Genomic DNA, 13,378 nt, shown 5'->3' with positions numbered 1-13,378 from the left:
ATATCTGGTGACAAAAGTGTTCTAAGTGTGATACAAGTGTGAGATAAAAGTGTGATAGTGTGAGAGTAAAGGAAAGATACACAGGAAGAGAGCTGAGCTTTTCTTTATAATTCCTGAAGCCCTACTACCTACATACAGCATGAGTTTGGATTTCAGACTTTACTTCAATGAGTACATTTTATTTGCCTGAATAATTTCTTAAAAAATGGTTACTATTAACCCATCGAAGTTATGGCTAAATTCTCAGTGGAACTACTTGTTTGAAGTACATTTTTCCCCCTGTAAAGTTGTACTACTGAAGTTCTTTGTTATGAACAGCAAAATCTTTTTGAATTTTAGAACTATCTGGAATAAAAACATAGCATCAATCAATGAAAGGGTTAGATTTAAGCCTGTTCAACAAGATACACATTTCTTAAGGAGGATGGTGGTCAAATTTTTGTAGGAACCAATTAATAATTAGGGACAATTCAGAACCCCAGCTTGAACTGGAGTTATATTGGAATTTCTATTGGAATCTGTTGTTTCAAAGTCTTTGGTCACTGGTTCAGTGCAAATCTGGTAAAGAGAAGGCAGTTTAACTTTGAAGTCCAATGTCCACAAGGCTTTTGTCATGTCACCAGGAACACTTCTGAAGAGCTTCTGGGATTTATCACATTCTATTCACATGTGACAATTATAACCTTTTAAAAGTTGTACAGTTAAAATGAAAAAGAAATATTTGTTTAAAAAATGCTCTGGAGACTAACTTCCTGCAGTTAAGGTGGCCTAAGGTAATGTCAAATTAAATGGTGGCTTGGCGGGATAGGTGACGTCTGCTCTGGGAGAACTGGAAAGACAGTAATTTTGCTCAGTCCTAATCTGCAGGCCTCTGGGAGGAGTGGTCAAGAAGCACCAGGAAAGGGGAAGGAATCGTGACTATGAGAGCACCTCCCCTGCACACACCAGACTTTCCATCCTCTCATCCTCTTTGCTCTGCTGTTCATTCCCTCTCAAATCTTGAGGTACACAATGAAAGAGGTTATTATATCTCTAGAACATAGTACTGAATCAGCCTATACAAAATTAATGTAATTACTATGTTGATTTCCAGATGTTAGCTTAATGCCAGCCTATTAAAACTTCTAAAGATGAAGATTAAAACAAACATTCTGAGTAAACACCCACATAAAGACATGTCAAGTGAATCTAGTGATAATCTGAGGGAATGGCAGATATGTCCAGAGAGGACATTTTAGAAATTGAATCTCTCCATCACTGACTGGGATAAACAGAATTTCCCAGGCGCTCTTCAATCTTGTTTCCAAAGAGCCTCCAAATTTCTTGTCCTAGTCCCTGGTCTTTCGTCAGCTGTGCTCTCTCCCATTACCCTGTATCCCCATATCTGGGACTATATCCTCTTAACTTCATTGCTGTGCCTCAATAGACCTTGCACCAGGGCTGGTTTCTTATTCAGGGTTTTAAAATTCAAGCAAAACCCCTTCCTTTTATTCAAAAGTATCTTCTTTTCCTCCTGCGGCCTTCCCTAGGACCTACATGGGATACAGGGAGTCCAGAGAGGCACAGGCAGGCAAAGGAACTGGTATCCTAATTTATAAAATTTTGGGTAATAATACTTATTTCCTTGGACTGAAGGAATAAGAGAGATAACTTACATACATAGTGTCTGGCGTATTATAGAATCTTGATAAAAGGTATTGTTATAAATATTAGGTCTTTTGCTACATTTAGTTTTCAAAGCTTTACTGACTGAAATTTTCTCTTTCTTAGAATGACTCGATTTTATTTTTTTCCTCATGAAGGTTTTTGTTAAATTTCTGGATTCCTGGAAAGTAAGATGGACAAGAACCCATTAGTGAGGACTAATTACAGGTCACCATCTCATAGCCTAGACTATTTAGTCCTAAAAATTGGAGAAGATAAATTCACCACTTTCCTGTAGTTTTGTGGGCTTTCTTTTTGGCATTTGTAGTGTTCAAACTATTAGCTTCCAGATCATGCTGAGGAAATATAGCTGAGACTCAATGTCTACAACTTTTGTAGTCTGAGTTTTGCATTGAAATTTTATTCTTAAATTAATTATGTCTACTGTGGTTAAACTTTAAGAAACAAACACCAATAATACAATTTTTTGAGAAGTAAATGAAACTAGCTTTTCCAATACTTTAAACAAATCCAAAGTTAAATTGGAATTCAGTCCCAATGGAATAAAATCTAGTTTTGGACACATTGTTTTAATTTAGCAATATTATTCTGGATGGCCATTTAAATAATTAGAGTAAAAATGAGATACTTGATACAGTTGTTACAAAGTTTCAGAGAAGTATGACTGTTAGGATTGATGAATAAAGCTATTCATGTATCCTTATTTATTATTCAGGTATATAATTGTCTTTAAACCTATTAATGATTATTTTTCAATGCATATTTCATAGCCAACAGCTCCTAGGGGCGAACTGTTGGCTATTTCTGAGCCAGAGAAAAGAGCTTTTATACCAGGGTCAGCATTATAGTCAAAAGGTTCTGAATTACACTCCCCAGAGATACATCCCAAGGATTTCAACTTCAGTTGCCAATTAAAAAGTTTTTCTTGTATTGATTCTTGGAGGACTTCTTTTCTCGCTTTAGCTATTTTAAATTTAGACAGAAGATCTCACCTGACCATTTGTGGTAGTTTTCTTTCCTTTTTTCCCCTTTATTATTATGAGAGTTGTTTGTGTTTACTATATTTATGTTTCTTGTGACACTTTCCTAAAGAATATACATTTGTCTGTAATTCCCTTGGATTTCTCAGGACCAGCATTAGTGAGGACAGATGTTTCAGGCCTTTCCAGCATCCAGGGAAGCACTCTATTTAGATTCACTGAGGGGTACAAGGAATGTTAACAGAAATTCAGATAGTGAGCAATTGTACATTTTGCCTATACATGCATTTCCTACTTCCCGCTGAATTCACACAATTTATGCTTCTTTGTGATTTATTTGTTCATTCTGTTTGCTTTATTATTGCAAAATAGAAAAGTGAGATTTGAGGTCTTGAATTGTCTTATGATGCTGTATGTGAAAAAAAGTTAATTGAGTCATGGCTCATCATTCTTCTAGATGTTTGTAAAAAATAAATTGAGCTATATTCCAAGCTACATATGCATTTTTGCATGCTTACCTTGTCTGACAGCTAGTGTGGTGGTATAGACCAAGAAGAGAAGGATGTAATTGAGGAAACTCTGAAAGACTGGTGTATTGGCATGGAAATCTTCTGACAGGTACTTGCTGGTCAAGCCAATTCCACAAATAAGAAGAGATAACACCTGGCCCAGAGCCACAGAGATTAACATCTCCCTGAAAAATAAAGAGAAACAGCAAAGATCAGCAGGAAGTCCATTAAAACACTAACAGTTAAAATTTATTGGGCACTTGCGCCAGTCACTAGGTTCAATGCAATAAGTAGTACTTTTTTTCATCCATCACAGCAATCCTACAAGCAAGGTGCAATTATTAGTGAGGTTTTATAGAGGGAAAAAAACAAAGTTTAGAGGGGTTAAGGAATTTGCTCACTGTCACATAACTAGGAAATGGCAAAGCTGGGATTTGAGACCAAATCTCTCCAAGTAATCCTGGCTTCTAGCCATGGCACTCTGGAGCCTGTGGGGGGAAATTAACCTCATCCCTGATGCCCACCATTGCGTTCATTAAGCATTCAGAAACCTGAGAGAACACCGGCACACTGACAAAGAAGCACTATATTGTAATCTTATCCTCAGGTTCTCATTCCAATAAAGACAGCCTCTTTTTTTTTTTTTTTAAAAGACTGAAATCTTGGATCCAGGAACACTTAGGGGAAGGGGGTGTACAAACCCCCGACAATCCAGAGGGACCATCTCCTTTCCATTTCCAGATTTTGGATCATAATTTGCCCTAACAAGCACTAATAAGCACTGATCTCTGCTCCTCTACACAAGTTACAATCGCTTGCACAGTAAAACTGCTATTTGTGAAGGAAATTTAGTTACTGAGGTGGTATAATAAAACATTTCAAATTCTGTAAATATTTTCTGTGGCTTTTTCATAGGCATTGTTGACCATTGTAGTAGGGACTAAAGGCCAGAGTCAAGGGGTTCACTTTGCAGAGAAATAAAGTGCCCATATGGGTTTTATGATCATATAAACCTGCATCGTCTGATTCAGGAAGAGCCCCTGGAAATAAAGCAGGCTTTTGCCTTCCCCGAAAGTCCCATCTGACTTTCCTGCTTTATTTTTAGAAACAGAAATGTAAAATAAGCAAGCAGTAGTATTTCTAAACAAAAAGCATTAGTCAGAGGACTTGCAATGTTACATATTTCCTCCCCCACAGTAATGTGAACCCATCTTTCTGGAAGGGGCACAGAGTCCTGAGCAGGTATCTGCATCATGTCTTGCTTAAAAAAAAAAAAAGAAAAAATTAAAAGGCATCCTTCACATTTTGGTCATTCCATTTGTTTCCATGGGAGGAAAATTGTGGCAAGACATGAGGGCCCATGCAGAAGGCTTTCTTTCCTGAGATTAACCTGTAAAATGCTGGTAGAGGCTTCTCACTGGTTGCCCTGTTTACAGGTATTGGCCCTGACCCCTGAATTCAATCTTTATTAAGGAACCAAAGAGATATTTTAAAACACATATGTTTAAAATGTCAGCCTGCTGCTTAAAATCCTATAATGGTACCCCATAAAATATAGTGATCTAGAAGGCCTGTAGGTACATCGTCTACATAGACGGCTTCCAACATTTCCTCCTATCCCTGTGCGTTCATGCTGTTCCTCTCATCAATTTCTCCTTTTCTAACTCAGTTTATCTTGTGACTTACTTTGACCAACTATGTAGGGGAAAGGATGTCATGTGACCTTTGGGCTAATCCATAAGAAGCTCTGTAGCTTCCATTTTTTTGCTCTCTTCAGATACAGCTTGCACATAAAGAACTCAGGCAACTGACTATTGAGAGGCCACATGAAAAGAAAAGGAGACTCAGCCAATGCCACCCCAGCTGAAGCACCAGACTTGTGAGTGAGGATCCTGGATTCTCCTGCCCCAGTGGAGCAGTACCAGCCTGTGCCACATGGAACAGAGATAAGCCATTCCCAGAGATGGCTGCCCAACTGGAGAATTATGAGAAACAATCAATGGCTGTTATTTTAGGACATGACATTTGCAGTGGTTAGTTATGGAGCCAACAGGTAACTGAAAACAAGGCCCTAAATGCCCTCCCTTCACTCTCATTACCTCTAGAGCTTTACCTTCTGCCTTCCCCATGAAGCCAGAGCTCCAGTCTACAGAGCTACTTACACCTCAACAATGAGTCATGGTCTTCTTTGCTGGCATTCCTTTGCATTTGTTATTATTATTCTAGAATGTTCATCCTGCCTTGATCTATCTGATTCCTATTCATCTTTTAAGATTTGGCTTAGATGTTACCCCCTTTAAGAAGTCTTACCTGTCCTCTTTTCCCTGGGATGTTTCTCCTTTACATCTCTAGCATTGTATTATAATTACTGATTTTACCCCCTTTTATCTTCTGCCAGACTGTGAAGTCTGTATGATGTGCTTCACTGTATCTATAGCTGGGCAATACCATTCAGGGGAAGAAGAAAATGAAGGAATTCAAAGACAGTGCAGAGATAGGGCTAGGCAACCCTGAGCAGTTTTACTGAATTGAAAGGTGATAAAAAAGAAAGGCAGAGGTAAAGAGAAGTACTAGAATTATACATACAAGGGAATATTACTTAGCTATCAGAAATGACAAATACCCACCATTTGCTTCAATGTGGATGGAACTGGAGGGTATTATGCTGAGTGGAGTAAGTAAAATGGGGAGAAGGACAATCACTATATGGTTTCACTCATACGGGGAATATAAGAAATAGTGAAAGGGATTATAGGGGAAAGGAGGGAAAATGAGTGGGAAATATCAAAGAGGGTGACAAACCATGAGAGACTCCTAACTCTGGGAAACGAACAAGAGGTAGTGGAAGGGGGGATGGGGTGAATGGATGATAGGCACTGAGGGGGGCACTTGATGGGATGAGTACTGGATGTTATGCTATATGTTGGCAAATCGAACTCCAATAAGAAATTATACATATTAAAAAAACGGTTTTTAAGTCACACTAACAGAAGTGTGATATTCACTAACAAAAATCATGATAAGGATCTGGTTTTAGTGGAAAGATAACAAATATTTTTGGTATATTGAATTTGAGCTGCCAGATGAACTTCCAAATGATCCAGCAGTATTAGAAACAAGAGATAAGAATTGGATAGGGAGATCAACCAGGAGATACATATGCAGAAGTGACACACCTAAGAGTGATGAGTAAAGTAGTAGAAATGGATGATTATCACCAAGGAAGGGAGAGAGAATAAGAGGGCCTAGGAAAAATCCTTGAGGAATCCCCAGATTGGGGTTAAGGGAGAAAGAAGAGGCACATCATTGGAGTCAGGAATGTTTAGAAGGCTAAGGGCAAAATCAGGATAGTTCTTGCTATCAGGGAAACCAAGGAAGCAGAGACTGTCAAGGGAGGAAGTGGTTGTGATACTGAATGTTGCTAAGAGGGTAGAGAGAATGAGGACTGAGGGAAGATAATTTGTAGTCACTGCTAGCTTTTGAAAGACCAGTTTTGGCAGAGTGGAGAGTACCAGAGCAATACTGGTATCATGGAAACCAAGGGAACAGAGAATTTCACAGAGGGAATAGTTAGCTGTGATAAGTAGGCAGGAAGTGGTAAGATATAAAAGTGTTGACTTTGAAGAATTTTGAATAGGTAGCTGTGATAAGTAGGCAGGAAGTGGTAAGATATAAAAGTGTTGACTTTGAAGAGTTTTGAATTCTTCAAAGAGCTCTTTGAAGAAGTTTGATCTAGTCCCCACAAAACACCATCATTACAATAATTGCTAAAATAATAATGTATAAAATGATTTAAAAATTTTACTTAGAGTAGATTCATGATTATCCTCTCACTGGGTCATTCTTGATTACTTGCATAATAAGTTATGTCCTTAAGTGGAAGAGAAATGGGGAGAGTTACAACTAATTGGTTGCTCCCAATGCTGAGAATGTCCACTGGAAAATACTGGGTATGGAGTAAATTTCCTTGGGAAAGAAGGTCAAAAACATGCTAATTCCTGCAGTAGCTTAAATTACAACATGGTATTCAAAACCTTGGCAATATCCTATACCTTTCTTGAACAAAATCAAGCCACCAAAAATGACTGATCAGTCATGTAAGAGAAAAGAATTTTAGTCCTTCTGATGTCTATGTACCAATATACTATAAAACAGCCATCTATACGTCAGGCACTATATATGCAAGGATGAAAAAGAAATGGTCCTTGCCTTTGGGGAGCTACTAACTGAGATTTTGGAGCTGAGTTCCCAAATAACTTACTACAAAATGAGGCCGGTTAAGGTGAAATAACAATAATAATTCATATTTAATAAGTTCTCACTCTATGCCAAGTCCTGGGCTTAATCTTATATATACTATCTTATTTAATCCTCATAATAACCTACAAGGCAGGTACTACTTTTGTATTTATTTCTTATAGAAATGTGCTGACACATTGTGGGCACATTCTGAAAGCTTATGGTGCAATCTGCTTACCAGATATTAATCTACTTTCTGGAGTTTTAAAAATATAGTATTGATTACATTAGTGACTGTTTAAATTCAAAGAGACTAAAGCAGTAGTCTCAATACAGAATAACTGGAAGACCAAAATATTTAGAAATCTATTTTCCAAATATTTTATACCTATCTACTGTATTTATCATTATACATTCACAGTATATATTTCTACTAATTTATACTATATAACTGTATAAATAAATATGCAAATATTTAAATGTTTTACAGATACACATGTATATACTATAAATCAAATTAATAAAAATTATCTCAAAAATAATTTTTTATTACCTAATAAATGTCAGATATTATACTAGACACAGAATAGTATGATGACTAGTATGATGAATAAGCATGTGCACAGATGCTAAGGAACTCAGTTTCAAGTAGGAACAGAGCTGGCTACATAACTACAGGTCCTAGTGAAAAATGACAATGTAGGGCCCTTTGTTCAAAAAGAGGGACTAAAGTGATTATAGGTACACACAAAAGGTTCTCCCTCTCAACTTGTCTGGTTTCTTTCTTTTTTTTTTTTTTTATCTCATTACTTTTTGACCCCTTTCACCCGTTTCTCCCAACCCCCAATCTCCACAGCTCTGACAATGACCAATATGTTCTATTTATCTATCTGCTTGTTTTTTTTAATAAGAAAAAAAATGGAGTGATATTTAATGTTGCTTAGAGAAGAGAGTGAATGAGGACTGATGGAAGATGATTTGTAGTCACTGCTAGCCTTTGAAAGACCAGTTTTGGTAGAGTGGAGAGTACCAGAGCAATATAAAAGAGATCATACAGTATTTGTCTTTCTCTGTCAGACTTATTTCATTAGCATAATGCCTTTAGATCCATCTATGTTGTTGCAAATGGCAAGAATTCATTCTTTTTATGGCTGAATAATAATATACACACCACCCTATATGCACCACAATTTCTGGATCCACTCATTAATTGATGGATTATGGTTGTTTCCTATCTTGGCTATTGTAAATAACACTGTAACAAACACAAATATGGGGGTGCAGAAATCTCTTCTAGTTAGTGTTTTTATTTTCTTCATATAAATACCCAAAAGTGGAATTGCTGAATCATATGGTAGTTCTATTTTTTAATTTTTAATTTGTTTGAAAACTTCCATACTGTTTTTCATAGTGGCTGCACCAATTTACATTACAACCAATAGTACAGAGAGGTTTCCTCTTTTCCACATCTTTGCCAACACTTATTTTTTTACTTTTTTTATAATAACCATTCCAATAGGGTGTGCGGTGATATGTCATTATGGTTTTGATTTGTATTTCCCTGATAATGATGCCAAACATCTTTTCATGTACCTTTTGGCCATCTTTATGTCTTTGGAAAAGTGTATATTTTGATCCTCTGTCCTTTTTAAAATTGGATTGTTTGTACCTTTGTCATTGAGTTTGTTTATTTTGTTTTTGTTTTTGGCATCGGCTTGTATGAATTCTTTATATATTTTGGATATTAGCCCCTTATCATATCCATGATTTGCAAATATTTTCTCTCATTTAGTAGTTGTTTTCATTTTGTTGATATTTTTATTTGTTGTGTGGAAGCTTTTTAGTATAATATAGTCTCACTCCTTTTTGCTTTTGCTGCTTCTGCTTTTGGTGTCAGGTTGAAAAAAATCATCACCAAGACCTATGTTTTCCTCTAGGAGTTTTATGGTTTCAGGATATATGTTCAAGGCTTTAATGGATTTTGAGCTAATTTTTGTATGAGATAGTGGTCAAATTTCATTCTTTTGCATTTGGCTGTCCAATTTTCCCAGCACCATTTATTGAAGAGATTGCCCTTTCCCCATTGTATATTCTTGGCTCCTTTGTTATATATTAATTGACCATATATGCATTGATTTATTTCCGGGCTTTCTATTCTGTTCCACTGATCTATGTATTTGTTTTTATGCCAACACTATACCTTGTTAATTACTATAGCTTTGTAATAGTTTTAAATCAGGAAGCATGATGCCTCTAGCCTTGTTCTTTCTCCAGATTGCTTTGGCTATTGGTTTTGTTTTTGTTTTTGGTTCTATACAAATTTTAAAAATATTCATTCCATTTCTTTGAAAAATATCATTGGAATTTTGATAGAGAATGTATCGCACCTGTAGATTGCCTTGGACAGTATGAACATTTTAACAATACTTCCAACCCATGAGCACAAAATATCTTTCCATTTATGTCTTCTTCTTCAATTTCATTAACGTCTTATAGTTTTCAATACAAGTCTCTCAACTCTTTGGTCAAGTTTATTCCTAAGTATTTTATTGTTTTTGATGCAATTGTGAATGAGATTGTTTTCTTTAATCCCTGCTAGTTTGTTACTAATATAAAGAAATGCAACAGATATCTGAGTATTGATTTTGTAGCCTGCAACTTTACTGAACTCCTTTATTAGTTCCAACAGTTTTTGATGTAGTTTTTAATGTTTTCTGTACATAATATTGTTATCTGCAAATAATGACAGTTTTACCTCTTCTTTTCTTTCTTTTTTTTTTTTAAGATTTTACTTATTTATTCATGAGAGACACACAGAGAGAGGCAGAGACATAGGCAGAGGGAGAAGCAGGCTCCATGTAGGAGGTCCAATAATGGACTCCATCTCTGGACTCCGGGATCACGCCCTGAGCCAAAGGCAGATAGATGTTCAACCGCTGAGCCACCCAGGGATTCATTTTATTTCTTTTCTTGACTAATTACTTTGGCTAGGACTTCCAATACTGTGTTGAATAAAAGTGGCGAGAATAGGTATCCTTATCTTGTTCTTCATCTTAGAAGAAATTCTTTTAGCTTTTCACCATTGAGTATGATGTTAGCTATGGGCTCGTCACATATGGATTTTATTTTTTTAATTTAATTTTAATTTTTTTAAAGATTTATTTATTTATTTATTTATTTATTTATTTATTTATTTATGAGAGAGAGAGAGAGAGAGAGAGAGGCAGAGACACAGGAGGAGGGAAAAGCAGGCTCCATGCCGGGAGCCCGATGTGGGACTCGATCCCGGGACTCCAGTATCGCGCCCTGGGCCAAAGGCAGGCACCAAACCGTTGAGCCACCCAGGGATCCTCACATATGGATTTTATTATGTTGATGATACCCACTTTGTTTTTGTCATAAAGGGATGTTTTTGTTTACAGCTTTTATCATAAAAGGATGCTGAATTTTGTCTAATTCTTTTTCTGCATCAATTAAGATGATCATATGATTTTTCTCCTTCATTTTGTTAATGTGGTATATCACAATGACTGATTTTCAGGTGTTGAGCCATCTCTGAATCCCTGGAATAAATCCCACTTGATCATAGTGTATGATCTTTTTAATGTATCGTTAAATTTGGTTTGCTAACATTTTGTTGAGGATTTCCGCATCTATGTTAATCAGGGATATTGGCCCATATTTTTTTTTCTTGTATGTCCTTGTCTGGTTTGATATGAAGATAATGCTGCCTTCATAAAATGAATTTGGAAGAGTTCCCTCCTCTTCTATTTTTTTTTGGAAGAGCTTGAGTAAGGGTTGGTTTAATTCTTCTTTGAATGTTTAATTCAATTTACCAGTGAGGCCATCTGGTCCTGGACTTTTGTTTATTGGGAGGTTTTTGATTACTGATTCAATGTCCTTACTAGTAATTGTCTTGTTCAGATTTTCTATTTCATCATGATTCCGTCTTGGTAGGGTGTATGTTACTAGGAATTTATCCAGTGTTCTAGTTTGTCCAATTTGTTGGCACATAATTGTTCATAGCAGTCTCTTTGATCCTTTGTATTTCTGTAGTATCAGTTATAAAATCTCTTTCATGTCTAACTTTATTTAAGTCCTCTGTCCTTTTTTCTTCATGAATAAAAGTAAAGCCTTGTCAATTTTGTTTATCTTCTCAAAGAACAAACTCTTAGTTTCTTTGATTTTTCTCTATTGCCTTTTTAGTCTCCATTTCATTTATTTCTGTTCTAATCTTTATTACCTTCCTCTCCTTCTCTCACTTCTTTCAAGTTTGTTTCTTTTCTGGTTCTTCAGGTATAAAGTTAGGTTGTTTATTTGAAACTTTTCTTTTTTGAAAAGTTTTTTTGAGGTAGGCATTTATCTATTTTTTTTTTCATTTGCTTCAAGGTATTTTTTTGCTTCTCTTTATATTTATTCATTGATCCATTGGTTGTTTGGCAGCATCTTGTTTAATCTACACATATTTGTGAATTTTCCAGTTTAATTCATATAAATAATTTCTAGTTTCATACTAATGTGGTCCGCAAAGATGCTTGATAGAATTTCAGTCCTCTTAAATTTATTAAGACCTGTTTTGTGGCCTAGCATATCATCTATCCTGGAAACTGTTCTAATTGTGCTGGGGAATAGTATGTATTCTGCCATTTTTTGGATGGAATGTTCCATATATACAACTGTTAAGTCCATCTGATCTAATGTGTTTCTTCAAATTAATATTTTCTTACTGATTTTCTCTCTGGATGATCCATTGATGTAAGTGGGGTACTAAAATCATTTACTATTATTGTACTGTTGTCTATTTCTCCCTTTAGGTCTATTCATATTTATTTCATATATTTAGGCACTCCTATGTTGGATGCAAAAATATTTATTTACAAATGCTATAACTTCTTGTTGAATTGACCACTTTATTATCATGTAATGCTCATTTTTGGGTCTCATTCTAGTTTTTGGTTTAAATTCTATTTTGTCTGATATTAAGCATAGGCACTCCAGCTTTCTTGTGGTTTCCATTTGCACTGAATATCTTTGTCTGTCTTTTTACTCTCAGTATGTGTGTGCCCTTATATCTAAAGTGAGTCCCTCGTAGGCAACATAAAAATGGGTCTTGTTTTTTCATCCAATCAGCCACCCAATGTCTTTTGATTGGAGAATTTAGTCTATTTACATTTAACATGATTATTGATAGTTACGTATTTATCGCCATTTTGTTAATTGTTTACTGGCTGTTTTTGTAGCTCTTTTCCATTTCCTTCTTCTTCTTTTGCTCTCTTTCTTTGTGATTTGATGACCTTCTATAGTGGTTAGCTTATATTCCTCTCTCTTTATCTTTATCTTTATATTTACTATAGGCTTTTGCTTTGTGGTTGTCATTAGATTTACATAAAACAGTTTATAACAGATATTACTATTTTATTGAGAATTAAATTTTTATAGATAAGTAAATTGATGCTTAGAGGGGTTAAGCAACTAGCTCAAGATCACAGAGCTAGCATGGGGAAGAGTTTAGATGAAAACTAGGTGGTAAAAGTCCAAATCCCAACTTCTTATTACTATGCTTTACCAGTATTAGGCTGCCAAAAAAAGGGGGGGGGGGGCTCTTTGCCCTCACAAAGGCACAGAGCACAGTGTTAGAAATCACATTTGCTGTGTTTTAGAAGTATTCTGGAGATGGTAAAGATAAAAAAAGCCATCTAGATTGACTAATGAAAATTCTTCCACCAAGACCTCTGTCATGTATGTCTTCTAACAGGAGATCAACACAGTCTAATTCTAGTTTCTTCAGCTAAAAAAAACAGCAAATCTTCAGTAATTAATTTCTGCTTTTAATTAGTGACCATGTCATTTAGCTGCTTTGGTATGATTTGATACAAAATGCAAATTATTGTTTTATCTGTCATGATAATAAAAATGATTTGTAAAACAGGAAGGATTGAAAGGAGCCTTTTATCAGATGAGTTCATGAGTTCTTTGCGAATCATA

General features: G+C 35.6%; 1 protein-coding gene across 6 annotated transcripts in view; it reads right to left on the bottom strand.

The window, feature by feature from the left end:
* SLC35F1 (solute carrier family 35 member F1) overlaps positions 1–13,378 on the bottom strand; it is a 390,852-nt gene that overhangs the window by 142,836 nt on the left and 234,638 nt on the right. For 3 of the 6 annotated variants that reach the window (XM_072831666.1, XM_072831675.1, XM_072831682.1), the window contains one exon: positions 3,164–3,339. In XM_072831666.1, the coding sequence (XP_072687767.1) occupies positions 3,164–3,339 (176 nt within the window). Of the gene's footprint in view, positions 1–3,163; positions 3,340–5,253; positions 5,357–13,378 lie in introns of those variants that run through there. The other 3 variants (XM_072831683.1, XM_072831697.1, XM_072831691.1) reach the window with 3 other exon arrangements.

Source organism: Canis lupus, chromosome 1, assembly GCF_048164855.1.
Source record: "Canis lupus baileyi chromosome 1, mCanLup2.hap1, whole genome shotgun sequence".
NCBI lineage: Eukaryota > Metazoa > Chordata > Mammalia > Carnivora > Canidae > Canis > Canis lupus.
Note: the sequence above shows the minus strand (reverse complement) of the source record. Positions and strands in the feature narration are given on the sequence as shown.